Source organism: Alligator mississippiensis, chromosome 10 (assembly GCF_030867095.1).
Source record: "Alligator mississippiensis isolate rAllMis1 chromosome 10, rAllMis1, whole genome shotgun sequence".
In the NCBI taxonomy this organism is placed as follows: domain Eukaryota; kingdom Metazoa; phylum Chordata; order Crocodylia; family Alligatoridae; genus Alligator; species Alligator mississippiensis.
In genome coordinates this window covers 73728454-73750173 of record NC_081833.1, presented here as the reverse complement: position 1 = coordinate 73750173, position 21720 = coordinate 73728454, and the positions used below count along the sequence as shown (strand labels likewise).

At 61.9% G+C, this 21720-nt stretch overlaps 1 protein-coding gene across 5 annotated transcripts in view; it reads left to right on the top strand.

The window, feature by feature from the left end:
- Positions 1-21720, top strand: part of GSE1 (Gse1 coiled-coil protein) — a 197105-nt gene that overhangs the window by 167886 nt on the left and 7499 nt on the right. For 4 of the 5 annotated variants that reach the window (XR_009455310.1, XM_059713913.1, XM_059713911.1 and 1 more), the window contains 11 exons: positions 4428-4627; positions 10954-11138; positions 12095-12292; positions 13022-13213; positions 13306-13634; positions 14145-14469; positions 17093-17691; positions 18460-18572; positions 19631-19901; positions 20466-20573; positions 20926-21288. Coding sequence is in view for 4 of the 5 variants with exons in the window: in XM_059713913.1 (XP_059569896.1) it covers positions 4428-4627; positions 10954-11138; positions 12095-12292; positions 13022-13213; positions 13306-13634; positions 14145-14469; positions 17093-17691; positions 18460-18572; positions 19631-19901; positions 20466-20573; positions 20926-21288 (2883 nt within the window). In the remaining variant the exon portion in view is untranslated. The remainder of the gene's footprint in view (positions 1-4427; positions 4628-10953; positions 11139-12094; positions 12293-13021; positions 13214-13305; positions 13635-14144; positions 14470-17092; positions 17692-18459; positions 18573-19630; positions 19902-20465; positions 20574-20925; positions 21289-21720) is intronic. The other variant, XM_059713912.1, reaches the window with a different exon arrangement.

The following is a 21720-nucleotide window of genomic DNA, read 5'->3' as shown; positions in this document are numbered from 1 at the left end:
CCGATTCTCGCCGCTCTCGAAAATGAAAGCAATTCGAAGCGACTCAGGAATAATTAATAAGGCAGATTCACTCGCAGTGACGCTCCCCGCATGGGCTGGGTGGGATTGCTTCTCCGCTCACCCTTCCCGTCTCACTCCTTCCCCCGGCTAACCAGGCCGAGTCCGCTGGACGCCGCGTTGCCTCTCTGCTCCTCCACTCCCATCCCCATGCACTCTCCGTCTCGGAGGAGATCGCTTCGGCTCACGCACCTGGCTGAGAGCATCCCACCTCCATAGGGTTAGGGTGCAGGGTGAAAGCCAAGGGGGATTTCATTCCTCATTACCTGCTGGCAGTGATGTTACCTAGTAGTTCCTAAGCCCTTTGCATGAGGTTTCCCCCCCTGCCCAAGGAGAGCTTTACATAGGCCTGTGAGCAAGATGAGTGCAGTAGGGTTTGCACAGCGGCGATGGACAACTCTTGTTGGAGCTGAGCTCTCGGTGGGATCGTGGGACCCTCTCGTCTCCTAATGCTGGGACTAGACTCGGTGGTCTGGAAGGTCCTTCCCATCCTTTGTCCCTGCTGAGAGTGCACTACGCCTCCAGGCCCCTTTCCTGTATCAGGGGGTGAGAAATAACAGGGCTGGCACCAGCCCCATCTCCGTGCCATGCCCAGAGCTCAGGCGCTGCTTGCGGACCAGGGAACGGGGCCGACGCAGGAGAGCAGGAACGACGTTCACCTCTTCCTTGCTGGCTTGAGTGCAGCAACGTGACGGTCCCTGGTAGGCAGGGAGCGCTCTGGCTATCGGAGCGAGGACCAGTCTGCACACTTGGACCAAATGCTCTGTAGGCGTCAAATCTTTCCACCCACAGAGAACTTGGCCCCTTGTTGGCTGCCTCTGCAAAAGCTGAAGAGGCTCGAGGGCTGCATGAACCCTTTTGCATCCAGAATCAGTCCCGGTAGGCTGGTACCAGCCCTGGCAGGGCAGCGTGGCCTGTCTCGCTGCTACCCAGGTGGCCTCGGCTTTGGGGGCTCATCTCTTGAGCCACACCGTGCCTTTTGTGAGCGCAGAATATCAGCCCTTCCCAAAGCGGTTTCACGCGCTGGGACCTCGCGGCGCGGTGCCGGATGAGGGCCGCGTGCCCTAGCTAGCATCCCATTTGTATGGCTGCTCCAGCCTTTCTCCGCTCCGCGCGCGCGGCGCTCACGACTTTAATTCCATTTCAGAGCTTTTATTTTTCCCTTGCAAATATCACCCGCATCCCCGGGGCGGGTGTAATTTAAAATACAGATGTATTATGCAAATAATGCCAGAGCCGGGCCCCAGGGTTGCAGAGAGCGCCGCCGCGTTCCCTCCCCGTGTCTCGGAGCGCCGCGGCTCGCTCGGGGAGACGTTTGCGGCCACGGCTGCAAGAGGCGGCTGATTCCTCTTGAAAGAAAGCGGTCACCGTCGCGGGGCGTCGGGCCCCCGGGCGGCACGCGGCGATCGGCCTCCTTCTTGGCGGGCGGCACCACGCGAGTTGGGGTGGAAGAGCAGGTTTGTGCTGGGGGGGAGGCATCCTGGAGCTGAGCCACTCTCCATCTCTTCTTTCTCCTTCCTGCACGGCTGCTGCTCGAGTCTTATTTAGTGACCCCTGACTGTTTCCCTGAAGAAATTTGCTGGGAGTATTTGGCTGAGTGGATGACTTACACAACCCCTATTAGACCGGAGAAGGGGTCACCTGAGTATAATAGCATCACAAGCTTAGCTGCCCTGCCCTGGAGAAGCACTGCAGCATGGAGGCAGGCATCTTCTCACCCTGTTATTCTTCGAGTGCTCCTGATGTCCCTGGCACGGACAAACCCGGTGCCTTGGAGAAGGAAGTATTGCTTTATACGGCCAGTTACCAGCCGCAGGGGGCGGCGGGATCAAAGAGCAGAGCGGGGTTTGGAAAGTAGCTGGGACTTTTTCCGAGCAGAGATAAGGCTGTTGTTCCACATGTTTATATAAAGGAAATCTAATCTCCATGCAGCACACCATGGGGCGATCTCGCCAGGGGTCAGGAAGGAGCCTGCTTCCTTATTTATCTAGCGTGGCCCAGCTAGCCAGGCAGTTTGCTCTCTCCCACCGAAGTATCTGGCTGTGGTTTGCGGTCGGGCTGGGACTCGGGGTGTGGACCGGAGAGACAGGTCTGAAACGACTGTAGTACAACCTCTAGGCTTGTAAGTCACTCCAGCTTCACGGTCACTCGCGGTCAGCTAGGCAAAGGCCCAAAAATAGGCCTCTCCTTGCTGATCCTGGAACCGAGGACTCCCCATCTCACCGCAGCTGCCTTGAGGAACCGCAGGAGAAACCTTGAGGATACCCCGTCCCACCGCAGCTGGCTTGAAAAACCATAGGAGAGACCTTGAACCGCTGGCAGAGGTGACATCCGTGTCCCTGATGTGCACTTCCAGCTACCAGAGGGCCATATAGCCATGCGTCACATGAACCAAGCTCTGAACGGGTCTGGGGGAGATCTCCGAGATGGCTTTAGACCCACTAGTAGTCGCAGAGTCCTGGCAGCGTCCTAGCAGCATCTGTGCATGTTGGAGGTATGGGGGGATGTTCATATTGCACAGGTCTGGAGAGCAAAGGCTTTCGTGCCAGGAGCTGCTTCTGTCCTGGGCACAGGTGCCCTGGCTGGAGAACTCGATGGCAGACACAGCTGTGCCATGCAGAGGCTGAACAGCCCCTCCTGAAAGCCACCCCAGGTGCAGATGTCCTTGGAAATCACTCCCCTGTGCCAGGGTTTAGGGAGAGAAAAGGTAGGGCCATTTATTCCAGGAAATACAGCCCTGCCCCAGCAAAAGGCTTGCTTTAAAAACCACCCACTCCACTGTGGTTTAGTTTTTTCCCCCCCCCCCAACACCCAGGACACAGCGCAAAGGGCCCCTGAGCTCTGCTGCACCCACTTTCCCAGGGACAGGGCAGAGCGACTGCAGGCCTCGCTGGTACCCGCGGCACGGCCGTGCCGCCTGTCTGTGCCGCGGAGCCAGGGCAGCCAAGCCGGGCTCCGGGGAGCTGCCCCAGAGGGGGCTGGCGCCGTGGGGGCGGCGGAGTGCTTCCCAGGGAAGCAGAGACGAGCGGATCCATTCCAGGCCATTTACACAGCGTGCGGCAGAGCCTTTTACCGCTGAGCGAGCACTCCCTAATGAGAGCCAAATGGTTTCCCAGCAGACACCGTCCCTTGCAACGCGCCGACGATGCCGCGCGCTGAACAAAGGGATATTGAATTATAAATAAACAGCTAATGGCTTTTGATGCCTCTGAACCCTTTCAGCCGCCGCGCGGCTCCTCCGTGTGCTGTAGTCCCACTCCCGCCGGGGGGGGTGGAGAGCCGGGCAGGTTGAATCCTCTCCTTATGACAGCATGTCGCCTGGGCAGGAGCAACAAGCACTTGATTAACCATCCCTCATCTCGAGGAGCCGTCTGGGTGCCCGGCTTTACTGACCAGCCGGGCCTGGGGACAAATGGATGGAGGGGCCACGGTGCCTGCCGCCTCTGAGAGCCACGTGAAAGGGGTCTGTAGCCTTGGCCAGGCACAGTGCTTCTGGTTCATAGACAAGTACAGCGTCTGCCAGCTCGGCCTGGTTGGCAATGTCTCCCGCCACCGGAAGGCTTGCACCTTGGGGACCATTGCACCCACATTGTTTCACTCCTCTTTGGGTGGAAAAGCCCCTTTTCTCCCATTCAGCCGCAGTGCAAAAGCACAGTCAGCAAAGGGCCCCCTGATTGCACCCTCCATGTGTCTGCACAGGGAGTTATCATGGCATCACTGCAGAGATGGATTTATCCCCAGGAGGACAAGCCCTGAGCTTGCTCTTGTCTGCTTCATGTCCCTGCCCTCTGAGCAGCAAGGGTGGGGTGGACCCAGCACCAGCCTTCAGCCCCCTTGGCATATGCTTGGTGCTGAGCATCTCGCTCCAGGGTTGCCAGCCTGGAGGAGTTCACAGTGCCACGATAGTCTCCGTGGGTCTGCGTGCTATCCCCAGCTCTGCTCCTTTGACATAAGAGAGTCCCCTTTTTGGCTTGTCTCCCAACCCAACCCTCAGGTCCTCTCCGGGAGGGCTCCAGTGATGGCCCCTGACACCGGACTCAAGCCCAGTGAGGCTGAGAACAGATGCCAGCCCTGTTTCTTAGTGGCTTCAGTGCTTGGCATCCTCAATAGCTGGAGAACCTCTGCACCGTAATGGCATACACTCCTGGGCGCTCCCGTTTCAAAGGCACTCCTAGGTGATGGCTCTGGATGGAGGAGGGTTGCCCAAATGGATGCCATCTACTCTCCCAGCGCCTAGTTGCTGGCCTGGCTGATGGAGCCTGGCTCAGGACCAGCAGGTAACCTTCCCCCGAGTGTCCAGCACAGCAGGTACTTATAGGCTGGTTTTGAGGTTCCCCTGCTCACCCCCTCTTCTCTTGCTCTCTTCAAAGGGTCTTCGATAAGCAGCGAGTCTTCGCCCGTCTCCTCGCCAGCCACCAACCACAGCTCCCCGGCCAGCACGCCCAAGCGAGGACCCATGGGCCCCATCATCGTGCCGCCGGGCGGGCACAGCGTGCCGAGCACGCCCCCCGTGGTGACCATCGCGCCGACGAAGACTGTGAACGGGGTGTGGCGGAGCGAAGGCCGACAGGTACCAACCCCTGGGGGCGGGCACGCCACGCACCCCTGACAAGGGATGGGAGCTCTCCCACCTCGAAGACTCAACTGGGCCCCATCTCTTGGGGATTAGCAGAGGGCACCCTCCCAATGGGGGGTGGTCCTCTGAAGCAGCTGGCATTGCCCCCTGGCAGAAACAGGGTCCCGGGGCTAGCGGTGTCTTCTGCAAAGCCCCTGGACTGTGCCGCCTCTGCACAGGGCGTGGGGAGCATATCCAGTGTGCGATGGGTGTGGGAGCCCTGCGTGGGTCTGATACGGTGGGCAGGGAGACGGGTAGAGAGTTGCCCCCCTCCCATGCCAGCGTGATAAAGGGTAGCGGGAGAGGCATGGCTTGGGGTTTCTAATCTGCGGGCACCCGGCCGTGCACGTACAGGCGGAGGAGCACAGCGGGCGCCAAGGCGGCCTGCAGGAGCCGCGGCTGCCCCGCCTGGCTGTCTTTGTCCTCCGGCTTCCCCTGCTGTCTCTCCTCCTCCCCTTACACATGCCCACGCCGCAATCTGGGTTGGAAGCACTTGCTAATTAAGAAGCATTGTTAGCGGCTCTCCTCTCCTGTACCTTACGCCGGATTCCCGGAGGGATTACAGCACTTGGAAATACTAATTAAACCACAAAGAAGAGAGGGGAAGGGAGGGGAAGCCAAGACAAACCCTCGGTGCTGGGAGCCAGGCAAGCGGTAATCCCAGCTGAGCGCCCCCCCAGCAGAAGCCTCGGCGGGTGTCAGGCAGGGAACGGGGGGCTCCCAGCCCCGGCCTTCCTCTGCACGGCTGCTGTCTTCGTTGCCTCCCTCCCTGCCTCTCTCCCCGTGGCGGCCTCACAAGCGGCACTTCCAGAATGTGGGTTAACCAAGCAGGGTTTATTGTCTAGCGTGGCCTGCGTCTCCGAGCGGCGCCCAGAGACCGCGACGTAATTAGGACACAGCTTCCCCCGTGCAGTCAACTCTCTCGCATCGGTGTGCGTCAGGAGGGTGCAGGCAGGGGACCCAGCTCACTCCAGCTGCCATCCCAGGGCCCCCTGGCACAGGCTGGGGAGCGGGTAAATCTGGAGGGGAGCATGCCTCTGTGCCCAGGGTAGAGCCCTGCCCCTCTGGGGAGGCTCCTGCTGGGCTTTGTGCAGGACAAAGGCCCTTGAAGGCAACTGGCAGGATCCATCCCTCCACGTGCCCCCCACCTCGGGGCAGCTGAGGGCTCAGGAGCCCACGTGCGAAGCCTGGGAGGGAGACGAGAGTGCCGGATCCATGCTAAGTGCTTTCCAGGGCTCTCCATATTACTCTGGAGGAGAGCGCCAGGGCAGCCATCCTCTCCACCTGCTCCCTTCACCCAAGCTGGAGGGCACCAGCTCCCTGGTCTGCCTTCACCCGGGGATGGGAACACCACTCTCGAGAGTGCCTTGCTGTCTGTGGGGTCTCTTGCACCCTCGGCTGGGAGCAGACACCCTTTCCCCCCACCCTGACCGACTGGCCTGGCCTCCCCAGACCCTTGCCCTCTGCTCCGTTCCCTCCTGGCGTTATCCAGCACATCTGCCCCCACCCCGAGCTCCCCACGGCCCCCAGCGTTGCACCCGCCAGCCGGTTAGCACCCCGCGAGACCCGGCCGTGACAGATCTGTGCCGCTAATGAAGCTACTGCACTGGCGGAGAGGGCGCGGAGGGAGCCGGGGCCGGATTAGCCGATGATCTACGGCCTCTCCGTCCCGGCACAAAGGCTCAATTGAGGGGTTTAATCCTCTTGGCGGTGGGGGTTGAGGAGCAGAGAGAAATGCCGGCGCGAGGCGAGGCGGGTGAGTCACCGGGGCGGGCGGGCCGGGGGCCGATCTGTCAGCGCCCGCCGCGCCGGGGTTACCGATCTTCCCGAGGTAATGGGGAGCCTGTGAAAGGACAGATTAAATGAAGAATAGTCTATTTTAAACTTAATAGGGCATGTCCTGCATTCTGACTGGCGGAGATCACTCGCTAATCGCCAGGGAATGACGGATTTTTTTCCTCCCCTCCCTCCCTCCCTCTCTCCTTCTCTTCTCCCCTTTCATCATCGCAGCTGCGCTTGCAGCCGCCGCTCGGGGAAAGCAAATCAAATGCAGGCTGCCCAGCGCCGCCCTCCACAGCGCTGGGTTCCCGGAGGCCGCTGCGGGGGCAGGCGGCTGCCCTGGGTGGCCACACATGCTGGGAGGGTCTGGACCCTGTGGGGTGAGGAAAGGGCCCCCCGGACGTCTCCTCGGGTGGGACCCACGTGCCCCCAAGACAGGCACCTCTCTCGGGAGGATGCCGCGGCAGAGGAGGCCTGTCAGCCGGGTGCTTGGTCCAGCCCAGCAGCTCTCGGTCACTTCTGCGCTGGGGTCGTTGCCCATCAAACCAGAACCCGGCAGCGTGGGAAAGGCAGGGCTTGCCTGGCCTGCTGGCAGCTCGCTTGGAGGTCACGTCCCCAGCGTCGAGGACCGTGATGACCTGTGCGTCTCCCCCAGTATTTGGTGGCTCCATCCCCTGCAAGGGTCTCAGTGGGGCAGACCAGTCGCCCCTCCACCGAGACCACCAGCTGGGCCCCCTGCTGTCCCGTTGAGGCCTCCCATCCCCTCCCTGCTCTGCTTTGCTTTGAGGAGGGGCAGGGGGAACCTTCCTCCGATGAAACTGGCTGAGCTGGGGGTGATGCCGGCCTGTCCCAGGCGACGCCTGACTGCCCTGCTTGTTTTATGGCCGTTATCAAAGGCCTGCTGGATTTATCCTGGCTGCGCTGTTTCAAGCTCCATAGGCGTCTGTATCCTCCCTGGATGATTAATGGCGCCCGAGAACAAAGCTGCCTGTAAATCTCCAGGCAGGTAGGACGTGGGCTTGCTGTCAGCTGCCCCCCTTCTCGCTCGCTCCTGCCTGATCTCAGCTCCGGCTGGATGGAAAGGGACACACGCACTTCCCTGCCTATAGACCTGGCCTCCCTAAAAGCTGGAAAGGGGTCACTCGGTTTATACTACAGCTATACGGACCTGGCCCCCTAAGCAGCTGCGAGGGGGTCAGTGGGTTTATATTGCAGCTATATGGACCTGGCCCCCTAAGCAGCTAGGAGGGGGTGAGTGGGTTTATATTGCAGCTATATGGACCTGGCCCCCTAAGCAACTAGGAGGGGGTGAGTGGGTTTATATTGCAGTTATATGGACCTGGACCCCTAAGCAGCTAGGAGGGGGTGAGTGGGTTTATATTGCAGCTATATGGACCTGGACCCCTAAGCAGCTAGGAGGGGGTGAGTGGGTTTATATTGCAGTTATATGGACCTGGACCCCTAAGCAGCTAGGAGGGGGTGAGTGGGTTTATATTGCAGCTATATGAACCTGGACCCCTAAGCAGCTAGGAGGGGTTCAGTGGTTTTATATTGCAGCTATATGGACCTGGACCCCTAAGCAGCTAGGAGGGGGTGAGTGGTTTTATATTGCAGCTATATGGACCTGGACCCCTAAGCAGCTAGGAGGGGGTGAGTGGGTTTATATTGCAGCTATATGGACCTGGCCCCCTAAGCAGCTGGGAGGGGTTCAGTGGTTTTATATTGCAGTTATATGGACCTGGACCCCTAAGCAGCTAGGAGGGGGTGAGTGGGTTTATATTGCAGCTATATGGACCTGGACCCCTAAGCAGCTAGGAGGGGGTGAGTGGGTTTATATTGCAGTTATATGGACCTGGACCCCTAAGCAGCTAGGAGGGGGTGAGTGGGTTTATATTGCAGCTATATGGACCTGGACCCCTAAGCAGCTAGGAGGGGTTCAGTGGTTTTATATTGCAGCTATATGGACCTGGACCCCTAAGCAGCTAGGAGGGGGTGAGTGGGTTTATATTGCAGCTATATGGACCTGGCCCCCTAAGCAGCTGGGAGGGGTTCAGTGGTTTTATATTGCAGTTATATGGACTTGGACCCCTAGGCAGCTGGGAAGGGGTCAGTGAGTTTATACCACCGCTCCCCAAGGACGAAGCCTCCCACATGGGAAAGGCAGGGGTCTCCATTCACCCAACCCGTCCTCTCCAGCCCCGGGGTGCCCTCATTCTGCTCCCTGCTGGCTGCCCTGACCTCCTCCCATCTTCTCCAGTCGCTGGAGCAGGTCAGAGGGGGCCTGCAAGGCGTGGGGGGTGCCCGCGAGCCGCGGGAAGCGAACAGATGTTCCCGCTCATTAAAAATTCCAATCAACGGGCCCCATCTCTTCCAATTAATTATGGGCGACGTGTCTTGTGAAGAGACGATGAAGTCTCGAGGAGCGATCAGCTGCTCGCCCAGGGTTTGCTGCGGTCGTGTTTAGTAAATACACTTGACTGATGAAGGCAGGTCCCCCAGCGGCGCGGCTCTGCCAGGCACCGAGCTCCTTCGCTCTTCCCCGCCGCGCGTTCCAAGATGTCACTCTCCGGTGAGAGGAAGATGGATGGGCTGCCATCCTTCCAGAGGGCAGGCGGTGCAAACCCGCGCGCCTTGCAAGAGGAGCTCCACGCAGAAGCGTCCCTGGCTCCTGTGCTGGAAAAGGAGAGGCTTAGAGGGCAGAGAGAGTGCAACTGACTCTGTGGGCTGAGTCTGTGCCCGTGGTGCAGTGCATGGAGATGGGCAGAGAGGTGTCCGCACCATGCCAGGGCACCCAGCAGCCTTCAGGGCCTCTGGCACAGCCCTCCCCAACCCTGACCCCGACCCTCTCCCAGCCTCTTGGGCTGCAGGGGAAGGGATTAAGGAGAAAGCCTAGCAGCAGCCAGGTGGAAAGGAGATGCCGGGGATGTCCTGGCCTTGTCCTGCCTCTAGCAGCCAACAACCACCACTGCTTGTCCCCATCAGGTGGCACAAGGGTTAACACAGGGAGGAGAAAGGTGGTAGGACATGTTCCCAGCAGGTGCTGAACAGCCCTGTGGTCACGAACTGGAGCAAGCCATCACCCCTGGCTCCAGCCAGAAAGGCCCTTGGCGGGTGTCGGAGTCCATACGGGCTGGCTGGGAAAGGGGAGCGGAGCTGGGGTTAGTCCCCAAAGGGTTCAGGGAGCCGTGGCTGGAGTCTAGGTGGGGCAGTCAGGAGTCTGGGGTCATGGCCCAGCTGTGCTGCTGCCCTGGGCACCCCTGCTCCCATGCCCTAGTTGCCCTTGCAGACTCTTTGGACGTGGGGCATCTCAGTGCCTTCTGTTGCCCCAGGCATGCCCGGGGACTCCCTGCGAGCGCAGCTGAGTCCCTGCAGCCCCCGGTCCTTCTTCTCGGAGGATTTCGGTGGCAGCAGGGCTTCCTGTCTCTGCGGCTGCCACATTCCCCAGCAACAGACGTGGGCGCCCAGCCATCGTGGCCATGGGCGGCTTCCAAGCGCGTTGGAAATGCTCTCCCTCCGGGCGCTTTCCCCCTCTTCCTCCTGTTCTCCTTCCTCCCCCTGTTTCCTTTCCTCCGCTCTTCTGTGCTGGCTCAGCTGTTCCTAGCGCTTATTCTAGCCAGGATGGGGTGAGCTGACCAGGGCATCAGGTCTGGCAGGGGCAGTCCAACCCAAAGCAAGGCCTTTCTCGTGCCGCAGAGGAGCTAAACGTTGCCTGCCCAGCGAGTGCCACAGCCCTGAGGTCAGCCATGTCCCCCGGCAAAGGCAAGTTGCATGCCCACCTGCTCCGTTCCCTGGCACCGGTCTCTGGCCCTCTTGGGTTTCCTGCAAGGACTGTGCAGAATATGCATCTCCTGCCCATGCCAGGGAGGGGGAAGCACCCGCCCAGATGCCTCTTCTTCTTATTCTAATGCGTGCGTCAACGTGGCCAGAATAGCTGTGACGGCAAAGGCGTGCAGCTGTCTCCGCAGCTGATGCCATCGCCGCTTTGGGGACTGGCTGGTTGCAGACCCCCTTGCCCTACCCCTGCCGCTGTGCCAGCTTCCCGGTGCCCTCGGCCTCTCGTTCTGTGTGTGGCAGGGTTGCCAGGAGATCTGGGATGGCAAGCGAGCATCTGCCACCCCAGATGATGCTAGCTTGACTCCAGGAATGAGCGATTGGTGTGTGCATGTGCGTGTGTGTACACACGTGAGATGGCTACTGCAGGGCCCCCTGTGGATCTGTTCCCCCCCTCCCCTCGAGTGTGAGCACATTGTCTTTGTAGTGTGTCGCGGGTCCGTGGGTGCGTGCTGGGACCTGCATTCACGGTTCAGGGCTGCCGTCAGCAGGTGCATGCTTGGGGGAAAATCCTGCTGCCGTGCCCCAGGGCCCTGCTGGCTCCGTGCATCCTCTGTGTCAGTGGGATGGCTGGTTTGGCCTGACCTCGCTGGCAGGAGGCAGCAGGTTAGCATATGTAGACATGCCTGTGTCCTTTGGGCTTCCTTGACACCTCTGCTTTCTCTCTGCAGCAAGAAGCAGGGTCCCGAGGCGGCGGGAGCAGCAGCAGCAGCCGGGAGCGCCTGATGGCCGAGCCGCCCCTGCCGCAGGAGAAGGCCGGGGGCCCCGCTGTCCCTTCCCACCTCCTGGGAGCACCTTACTCCTTCGGGATCCCGCCGGCCTCCGTCGTCCAGGACTCCCGCTTCCCGCCTCTGAAGTGAGTGTGCAGCCCAGGAGACTCCAGCTCGGCTCTGTGTCCCTCAACCGGCTGCCTTGTCCTGCCTGTCTGCTGCGGGTGCTTGTGGGGAGCGGGGGTTTCCCATCAGGGTTCGCCGTGCTCTGGAAATTTTGCAGGTGGCTGTAGCTGAGGGGTGCAGCGAGTTCTGCGCCCACCCGCTGGGGTGCTTGGGGGTCCGCAGGGCTACGTCTTTTCTCTGGTCCGCTGGCTCAGCCCCTTTGCCTGCCTCCGTGTCCGTGGGATGTACCCCCTGGCTTTGAGCTCAGCTGGTGCTGCATGCCACTTCCAGCTGTTGTGACCCTGGTGATCCAAGCCCAAGCCACAGCTCTAAAGGGCTTTCAGAGCCCTGAACCCACCGCGCCAGGTCCAGGAGATACCTTCAAACCGAGGTAGCATGGGGCTGGGAGCAGCTCCCAGCTGGGACCAAGCGCTACAGCTCGAGGCCAGCACTGCGTGCACTTAAAATGAGACCTGCCTTGGAAATCTTCCTTCCAAGCCCCGAGCACTGTGGGCGGACAGCATTTCCCCCCAGTCAGATCTGAGAACAGGTGCTGTTCATCAAAGGCCTCCGTGGCTGCCCTTGCATCAGGGGATTAATTCTTGGTGGAGGTGGTGGGCAGCGGTGCCCAGAATGACCCTTGCCGCCCCCAGGCAGACGTGCTGTAGACGCTGAAGCCCAGGGCTGCTTCAGCCTGCGTTGTGCTGGGTGAAACCCAAGCCAGCGTCCTTGGACATGGCCATGCACCTTGAGGTGCGGTGACCTGGCTGCAGGGAGTCTGGTGGGGCAGAGCGGGCGAGGAGAGACTGAGGTTGGGGCTGGCGGTGAGCGTCCACTACCAGCGCGTGACTGTGCCCCAGCCCGGGCCTGACCCCTAGCAAGGAGGGGTGGTTTTCTGAGAAAGTCACCATGCATCTCTCTCCATCCCACCCTCCAGCCTGCAGCGGCCTGTTCACCACGTGGTGCCTCCCAGCGCGGTCACAGAAGATTACCTGCGCAGCTTCCGGCCCTACCACACGCCCGAAGACCTGCGCATGTCCTCCCTGCCGCCCCTCAGCCTGGATCCGGCCACCGCCGCCGCCTACTACCACCCCAGCTACCTGGCCCACCACCCCTTCCCTCACCCAGCCTTCAGGTGAGAGCCCCAGGCCGGGAGACGCGGGCGCCGCGGCGGGTCTGGCGGGGGGCGATTGTGTTTCTCCGCACGTCCGGGCGACGGCAGCTGCTCGCCTCACCTCCCGGGGGCCGCGGGCTGAGTCAGAGCGGAGCAATCAATTACCCTCGCGTTGGCCGCCGAGCCCGCACAGAAATAAGTACACTTTATCCACAATTGATGGTTCCCTGGGTGCCTCAGTGCAGTGGTAATAAGGCATTGCAGGGAGGTCATTTACCGCAGCAGCAGGGATTCCTGCGGCTCGGCTCGTAACTAGCTCCTTGAGCACGAGCCCTCCGTGTCGTGCCCGTGTCTGAGCCGCTCCTCAGAGCAGCGCCCGAGCCCCTCTTATTATCCCCTTGGCAGCGAGAGCACGAGGAGGGCCCCCCACCATGTTTCGCCTTTTGGCAGAGGATTTGGGGAAACTCTCCCCAAGCTAAACAGGCCAGAGGGGAAGCCACTGGGCCTGGGTCTTGCATTGGAGCTCTTTGACATGATGGGACTGGCCTGCACCCCCAGTGGGAGAGGCTCCCAGCTCTCAAGGAAGGGGGTCTCAATGATTTTCAGCCCAACAGAGTCGCCGGGCGGTGTGTAGCAGCAGGGTCAGGCTGGCTTCGGTATCCCAAAACCCTTCATACACGAGGAGCCTCCTCTCCTGCAGCAAGCGCATTGCTGACTGCAGAAACGGGCTGACAGGTTCTCTCCCTCCAGGATGGACGACTCGTACTGCCTGTCCGCCCTGCGGTCCCCTTTCTACCCGATCCCGACGCCGGGCTCGCTGCCACCGCTGCACCCCTCAGCCATGCACCTGCACCTCTCGGGGGTGCGGTACCCCGCCGAGCTGTCTCACTCGTCGCTCTCGGCCCTGCAGTCCGAGCGGATTTCCAGCCTGACGGCGGAGAGGTAACGAGCGGTGGTCCGCGGGATCGGGGTGGGAGCAGGGAGGGGAATTTCGCGGGGGTGCTAACATCTCGCTGTTCTCCCGCCCCTCCCAGGCTGCAGATGGACGAAGAACTGAGGCAGAGGGAGCGGGAGCGCGAGCGGGAGCGCGAGAAGGAGCGGGAGCGGGAAGCCGACCGGGAACGGGAGCGGGAACGGGAGCGGGAGAAAGAGCTGGAGCGGGAGCGCGAGAAGGAGAGGGAGCGCGAGCGGGAGCGGGAGCGCGAGCTGGAGAGGCAGCGGGACCGGGCCCGCGAGAAGGAGCTGAGCATGGTCAAGGCCATGGAGGGCCCTTTCCTGCCCGTGTCGGAGCTGCACGGGCTGCGCAGCCACCCCGCGGAGGAGCGTGTCAAGCCGGCCGAGCAGCTGACGCCCGGCAGGCCAGGTACGTCCCCGTGTGCTACTGTGGCCTGGCTGCAGTGGCAGGTCACACATGCTGAGGGGGCTGTGGCAGGTGGCAGAGACCCTGCCCTACCCCCATATGCCTTCTGCCAGCTGTGCGGCAGCAGCAGTTACAGCCCAGCCGGTCCCTGCATTGCTCCTGGACCCACACAGGACAGTGCTGAGGATAGACGACAGCTTTGTCCCTCCACGGCCCGCTCTGTCCTACCACAGCAAATGCAGCTTCCCGGCCTCCTTCTACAGCTGGGGAGGTCGAGGGGGTGGCCCGGGTCACCAAGGAAGCTGTAGTGAGCTCAGCCTGGATTTTGCTTGCCAGGGGGGTTAGCGACTGAGTTTCTGGGGAGCATTGCAAGCAACAAACATAGACTGTGCAGGCAAGCCCCCTGGCTGGGCTAGGGATCCCTGACACTTCCCCTGGTCTGTGGAGAGAAAGCTAGCGCTCCCTGAGTCTTGCCCAGCTCCCCTCTGAGGGCTTTGTCTCCTTTTCCCGCAGAGAAACTCAAGGACTCCAGCCTCCAGACACCCAAACCCGTGCAGCACCCTTTGCACCAGCCCCCGACCCCCCACCACCCCGTGCCCAGCCTCATCTCCAACCACGCGGTCTTCCCCCTGCCGGGAAGCAGCGCAGCCACGGCGCTCCTCATCCAGCGCACCAACGAGGAGGAGAAGTGGCTGGCACGCCAGCGGCGCCTGCGGCAGGAGAAGGAAGACCGCCAGTCCCAGGTGTCCGAGTTTCGGCAACAGGTCCTGGAGCAGCACCTGGATATCGGGCGCCCGCCCAACCCCCCGGAGGCCGAGCACCGGCCGGAGAACCCCAGGTGAGGGTGGGATCCTGCGCCGACCTTGGTGTGGGGCTCAGCGGTAATGAGCAGACCGGCCTGAGCAATTCCTGTGGTTCAAAAGACACGCGAGAGCCTAGCTTTTGTGGAGCCCGGTCGGCACCTTTGCAGGGCTGGGCGAGGGCGGCTCTCAGGGCTCAAAAGTCCTTCCCCATTAGGTCACTGGTTCTGATTTGGCCTGCGACAGCGATGTAATACCGCCCGACAGCTGCTCCCCGGCATGTGGAAGGAGCGTGGGGGCGCCGGTCCAGCTGCCTGTCACCAGGTGTCACTGATGCCGTTGCCGCTAATTGCTGCTCGCGCTGGCAGTGGTTGCAGGCAGACGGCAGAGCCGGTGCGAATCTCAGGGCTGCGGCACCCTGCCATGGGGAAGCAGCACTCGGTGCCGCTGTCTCTTTTGCTTACCCTTGTTCAACACAGCAGTGCCCTTTCACCAGAGCAGAAGAGCCTGGATGCTTTGCGGGTTGAAGTGGCTCACAACGCTGTCTCTGCGGGGCTCCAGCTGACGCCTGGGTCCAGCGGGGAGCTGACGGTGGCAGGCTGCCTTGCTGAGCAGATGAGGCCTTCCCCAGCCAGCTGCATGCAAAGCAGCCTCCTGCCAGCCTGGCCCTGCCGCACAGCTTGTCTGCAACCCGGTACTGTGGTCGGGGTGGGGAGCAGCCAGATGCCAGGCCCCCTTGCACCTCTCCTGCTGGCTGGCACAGGCTTTCTCACCTCTCCATGCTGCCAGCTCCTCCAGCCAGCTCTGCCTGCAGGCCTCATTGTTTGTCCGCAGCACTAGTCAGGTGGAACAAGGAGCAGAGTCTGGAGCGACACAGCCGCTCCATCCTTCATGCGCCAAGCCCCTCTTGGGCCCAGGACATGGAGAGTGAAGTCACGTCTAACACAGATCTGGGAGAAAAGCGCAGGGCGTCGGGCCCGTCTTCCAGCCAGGCTTGCCTTAGCAAGGGCAGGGGTGATCTGTTCCTTGCAGCGGGGCCCAAGGCAATGGGTGCTATGCTGCTTTGCTCAGCGCAGGTGCTGGGGGTACTGGGGAGGGCCTGGCACTCATGCTTGGGCACTTGATCCAGGTCCATCGTGGCTGTCCAGGAGACCCCCCTGCTCCCGGCAGGCGGTGCAGCGTGGTGCTCCCAGCTCCGTGGCAGCTGCGATGGCAGTGGCAGTGCCGACGTGCGCTTGCCGCTCCGCCGTGCACAGGACTGGTGCTGCGGAGTGGAAACCTGCTAAATGCACAGCTTCGGCCCATGAAATATTCATCCCGCTAACAGTGTGATTCCTTCGCCAGCTACTTAAGAAAGGGTTCGCGGTGTCGCTGGCTTTGTGCTCCCGAGCGCGGGGCCCTCCTGCCCGCGGGAGAACAGAGGCTAAGGCCGATTAGCTTGTCGTGGCTTCCCCAGGAGTGGATCCCACTTAGCATAGACCGGCCAGGACTGCTCCCTGGGCCAGGGGCCCTGCTCTACAAACCAGGGCTCCCAGCAGGCCTGGAAAGCCACTCACACATAGGAAAGGGCTGTGGCCTGGTCGAGAGACCTCCTGGGGGCCCCAGAGCTAAAGAAACCTGAGATGAATAAAAGCAGAAGGGTCCAGAGCTTGGAGCCCGGTCCAGTCGGGGAGCGCTGGGAGACCGAGGCGACCAGTCACGAATAAGAAACAGCCCCGTTTGGGAACAGCCAAACAGACACTCGAAAAGGCACAGATGTGGAGGGAGAATCCCACTGGGTTTGGAAATGATGCAGTAACAGGGTTCAAATCAGCCAGGAGTCTCAGTTTGGTGAGCCAGTGGGAAGCTGGTCCAAGCCCAGCGCCCCTCCAAGTCACGCCGGGGACCCCGGGCGTGCAGGTCAGTGGCATCCCCTTAACTCTGCCCCCGGGCTCAGCGCTTGGTGCTGTCGTGCCAGCCTGCAGCAGGCCAGGCTTCGAAGCGGCTGAGCCTCCGGCGTGCGGTGCCCGCTGCAGTTAAATGGGCAGCCACTAGGTGTCACGGCCATCACAGCCGACACGGGGCCGACGGGCAACGTAACGTAGCCGGGTGCCTCTCCGGGAATTGATCTTCCGTCCTACAGTTAAACACCTCTGTAACATGAGCACGTGCCTTAGGTTTCTCTTTTTCCTACTGCCAGCACCCAGCGGCTCCCCCGAGATGTGTCTTGTTTCTGAAAGGGCGCCCGGTGTGTTTTTCTCGTCGTGAGAAATCAATCCCGCCCGAGGTGTTTGCAAGGCCACGCTTGCCAGGAGAGCGGAGCGTGCGCAAGCCAACGGGTGCCGGGGCAGGGTGGCCACGCTGCCTCCCAGCCCCTCGGCTGCCGGTGCCTGCACTGCTCCCCCAAAGCACCCGTCGATGGTGCCCACGGCACCCGGAGAGCATCCCTGGGAAAGCCTTTCCCCTCGGTTAGGTCTGAGGCAGCCAGCACGGAGCTATCTGCTGATGCTTGTGCTGCAGATATCATGCACCGTTGAGCTGCAAATGTGCTAGGAGAGCCCTTTAATGGGAATATAAGCTTTGTGGGGGTTGAATGGATACATGGGCTTTGCTGTAATGTGGGTGCCTGCTCAATGGCCCTGTTTCCTGCTCGTGCCTCACCACGGGTCTCTGTCTTTGCAGATCGGGACCAACCCGCCACGAGCCAAGTGGGCGCGAGCAGCCCCAGCACTTCGGAGGGCCCCCGCCGCTCATCTCCCCCAAGCCGCAGCACCACCCCGTCCCCACCTCGCTCTGGAACCCCGTGTCCCTGATGGACACCAATGTGGAGCCGCGCCGGGTCCCGGAGACCCACTCCCTGCACGCCCACCCCGCTCCCTTCGAGCCCAGCCGGCAGGCCATCCCCCTGGTGAAGGTGGAGCGGGTCTTCTGCCCCGAGAAGCTGGAGGAAGGGCCGAGGAAGAGGGAAACCCTGGACAAATACCAGCCCCCGCGGGAGCCCCCCGGGGTGGCCGAGCATGCCGGCTTCCCCCACGCGCCCTTCCTGGCCGAGCTGGAGAAGTCCACGCAGAGCATCCTGAACCAGCAAAGGGCATCGCTCCCGCAGCCCGGGCAGTTCAGCGAGGTCAGCCTGGCCAGCAAGCCCAGCTCACCCTACCGGCCTCCGCTGCCGCGGGGCCAGGACCCCATGTACATGTACGACGAGTTCCTGCAGCAGCACCGCAAGCTGGTCAGCAAACTGGACCTGGAGGAGCGTCGGCGGAGGGAAGCCCGGGAGAAGGGTGAGTGCCCCTGTGTTTCCCTGGACTTCGGTGTCGCTGCCAGTGCCCCGGGGCCGTGATGTCTGGGTCTGGCCTCAGTCTGTCTCCAAGAAGACAAGGGGGGCTTCTCCTGGCCAGAGGGACTCCCCCCAGGCCAGGGATAGAGCATAGGGCCTGGGAGCCCTGCCGTGCCCTGCCCGGCTCTGGAGGGGCTGCACATCCAGACCCCTATGAAGTCCATTGGCAGAGGCTGCCACAACACCGCTGCCGCCTGCTCTCGCACCCAGGGTTAGGGGCGTCTTTGTGTCAGGAGTGCAACCCCCTTGGACGTGGGGCCGGCCCTGGGCCAGGGTGGGGGCACCTCCTAGGGTCTCCGTGCCTGGCATGCATCTGGATCCTGCCTGGTGGCAAATCAGAGCCGCCCCGTAAATCCTGCATGCTCGACATGCCCAATTAATAAATGATGAATGGAGGCTAATAAGATGCCTTTAAATATTAATAGAGCTGAGTAAGTGGGGAGGAGAGCAGCTGGGGGGATGAGCCCGCGCTGCACTGCACAGCGGGGTGGAGGGGCAGCGTGGGCATGTGGGGGACAGAGGTCTGGGGGGTCTCGTCGGCCCCATCAATGCTCTGGTTGGCGGGAGGCATGAGAGGGCCGAGTCCTCTCTTGGTGACACTTGCATGGGATTAATCCTGCTGCCTGAGAGACAGAGCTGGTGGGGCCTTGCTGGGGAGCTGGTGCTGGCGTCTCCACTGCCTCACCCTCCGGCCTTTCCTTCCCCGGCGCAGGCTACTACTATGACCTGGACGACTCCTACGACGAGAGCGATGAGGAGGAGGTGAGGGCCCATCTCCGGTGCGTGGCCGAGCAGCCCCCACTCAAGCTGGACACTTCCTCCGAGGTATATCCCCCACTTGGCCCCCTGGGCAGCCATCAGCCATCATTGGGCAGACCAGGCGCGGAGCAGCAGCATCCGGGCCATGAACAGCCACGACCCAAGACCCCACACCGCCCCCGTGGCTTGACCTACCAGAGCAATAGAGCCACAATCTGGGTCTGCTAATAATTCACCTCTGAGCCCTGGGCAAGCGCTAACTGACCCTCGGGAGAAGGACCGATTGCTCTCAGGGCACCTGGGAGTCTGAGGCAGAGAGGCGAAGTGACTTGATCACGGCCACAGAGTCCCCATCCGTGCCAGCCCTGTCCCATCCCCTCTGGGTATCAAGATCTGCCCTCGATGGGTCAGACCATGAGCCCGTCCGGTCCAGCCTCCTGTGTCACATGGCGCAGAGAGCGGATGCTGAAAGGGAGAGAGGCCTGGGTCTGACCAGAGTTTTTCCCCCTTCCTCTCCCTTGCACCTTCCAGCTTTTAAGGTGTAGGAAGCTCTGATTCAAACCCTTCTCATGCGCCCCCCTCAAGCCTCTCTTTTCTCAGCTGAACAGGCCCATCCTCTTTAGTCTGTCCCCATGTGGATGCTCCTTACGAGTGACTGCAGAGGACGCTGGGTGTGAACTTACAATCCATCAGTGCCCTCATGATAGCCCGTGATAAATGCCAGGTGCCTCGTCTTGCCTTCCCGGGGTCAGAGCCTACTCGTGGCACAGAGATCTGTCTGCAGTGCCGTGCCTTAGACAGCTCCCAGCCTGGGGACACCCCAGTAAGACCACACTGCAGACCAAGCTCTCCACTAGGCTTGGCCCATATCTCCCTGCTCTAATGCCATGAGTGCCCCTGGGTGCTCCCTGATCCCTTTGCGCTGACCTCCAAACCCACCCCTCTTTTGGCTGGGTCCCGTCTGCAGCCACCACCCCATTGACTATAGTGCCGGGGGCTCCCGGAGGGGTGGCGGGGCTGTGGGATGGATGATTCCCCCACGGAGCAAGCTAGGAGCCTGCGGCAGGGCCCGTGGGTCCCTGCAGCCGCTCAGGGCCCTGCCCCTTCCCCGTCACCCCCTGCAGAAGCTGGAGTTCCTGCAGCTCTTCGGCCTGACCACGCAGCAGCAGAAGGAGGAGCTGCTGACCCAGAAGCGGCGCAAGCGGCGGCGGATGCTGCGGGAGCGGAGCCCCTCGCCCCCGACGGTGCAGAGCAAGCGCCGGACGCCCTCGCCCCGCCTGGCGCTCTCCACCCGCTACAGCCCCGACGAGATGAACAACAGCCCCAACTTCGAGGAGAAGAAGCGGTTCCTCACCATGTTCAACCTCACCCACATCAGCGCCGAGAAGAGGAAAGGTGAGCGAGCGGTGCTGAGCGGAGTGGGGCAGAGCTGGTGCAGGATGGAGCAGTGTCCTCCTTGCTGTCCTTCGACACGCCTCCCTCCCCAATTTGATTCCCACTGGCCAGGGGGAGCCAGCATTGGGTTCCCAGCCCCTTGGGTGGTCAGGCCTGGCTGGGAACAAGGGTCGTGTGTGCCAGCCAGAGCTGCTCCCTTCACTCTCCATCCTGCTCCAGGCTGCCTGGCTCTGCTCAGCACCTGAGCCCCTTAATGCCAGGGCTTCCCCTCTCTGCCTTGACACCTCCGCACCCTGGGAGACCTCCCTTAGGACATCAGCAGGGAGAAACCAGACTGCCAGCCATGCAGCCCTGACGGCCTAGTGCCGGCACACATCGGGCTGTTTGCATGCCCGGTGTTACGAGCTTTGGCAGCTCAGCCAGGCCAGCACAGTGGCAGGCGTCCCTCCCTCCTGCCCCCTGCCCCTATCATGCCTCTGCCTCATGCCAGGGGCTGCTGGGCAGGTTCCCAGCCCTTGTAAAATTGCCCCGTGTGGCTCCAGCCCTCCGCTTCCCACCCTGCAGATAAGGAGAAGCTGGTGGAGCTGCTGCACGCCATGAAGCAGAAGAGCACGCCGGCCGCCGTGGTGGTGAAGAGCTCCCCGCGGGACAGCCCCAACACCACGCCGACCGGTATGGGGCAAGGCAGGCGCTGCTTGCTGGGGACAGGAGTGAGGCCTGGCTCCCACTATGGGTATAGGGTCCTGGGGATGAAGGGATGCACCTCGCACGATGGGGCCTCATGTGCTTCTAGATGATGGGCCCTTCTGCCCCTCCAGAGATTGGCAAGAGCAGGCTCCAGGCAGCCGCCAGCCAGAGGCTGGCTCAAGACTTACAGGGCCAAGGGGGAATTTAACCTCTGCCCCTAGCTGTGTGGGTGCGTGGGGCTGAAGCCCAGAAGTCCTGGGTGCTGCACAGGGGGAGACAGAGCCTTGCTTTGCTTCCCAGCCCCGTGGCTCACGCTGCTCTGTGTGCTTTCCCCAAGAGCCTGCAGCGCAGCAGCTCCCCGTGGATCCAGACAAACCTGTGGGCATCGCTGCCTCCCTGCCCGACGTGCCGAAGCCTGCCGAGCCCAGTCGGTTAGAGCCACCCAGACCCCCGGCGGCCAAGGAGCCGGCTGCTGCCCCGGCTGAGAAACCCAAGCTCAGTGATGGGCATATGGGGAAGAAGAGCCTGAGCATCCTCAACTACGTGCGGGGCCCCTTAGCCAAGGACATCCCTGTGCCGCTGTCCCACAGCGTCAACGGGAAGAGCAAGCCCTGGGAGCCCTTCATGGCGGAGGAGTTCGCGCACCAGTTCCACGAGTCCGTGCTGCAGTCCACGCAGAAGGCGCTGCAGAAGCACAAAGGTAACAAGCCTCTGGGGGCGGAGGGGTGCGGAGATAGGAGCTCAGCCCCTAGCACTCCTGGTTGCTACCTGGGCCCTGGCTTTGAATCTGCACCTGCCTTTCCCCCCACAAAAGAGTTTTTGCATGTGCCAAAGCCAAAGACAGCAGTTGCATTACCTGCACGGTATCTGGCACCCGGACGTTAGATACCGCATCCGCACAGGCCAGTCCGCACACCCCAGGGAGGTTTGTGTGCATAGAGCAACGTGTGCGCACACAACCTGCCGAGCCAGCGCAGGGGGGAGCCTGTTCAGAGCCTCTGGCTGCCGGGCTGGTGTCTCTTACATCTTCCCAAGGGAGAGCTGTGGCCACAACTGTTAGCGGAGAGGAGCCATCCATCACGTGAATACTCACCACAGGCAGATAGGGGAAGGCTCCATTAAGCGGCTTCTA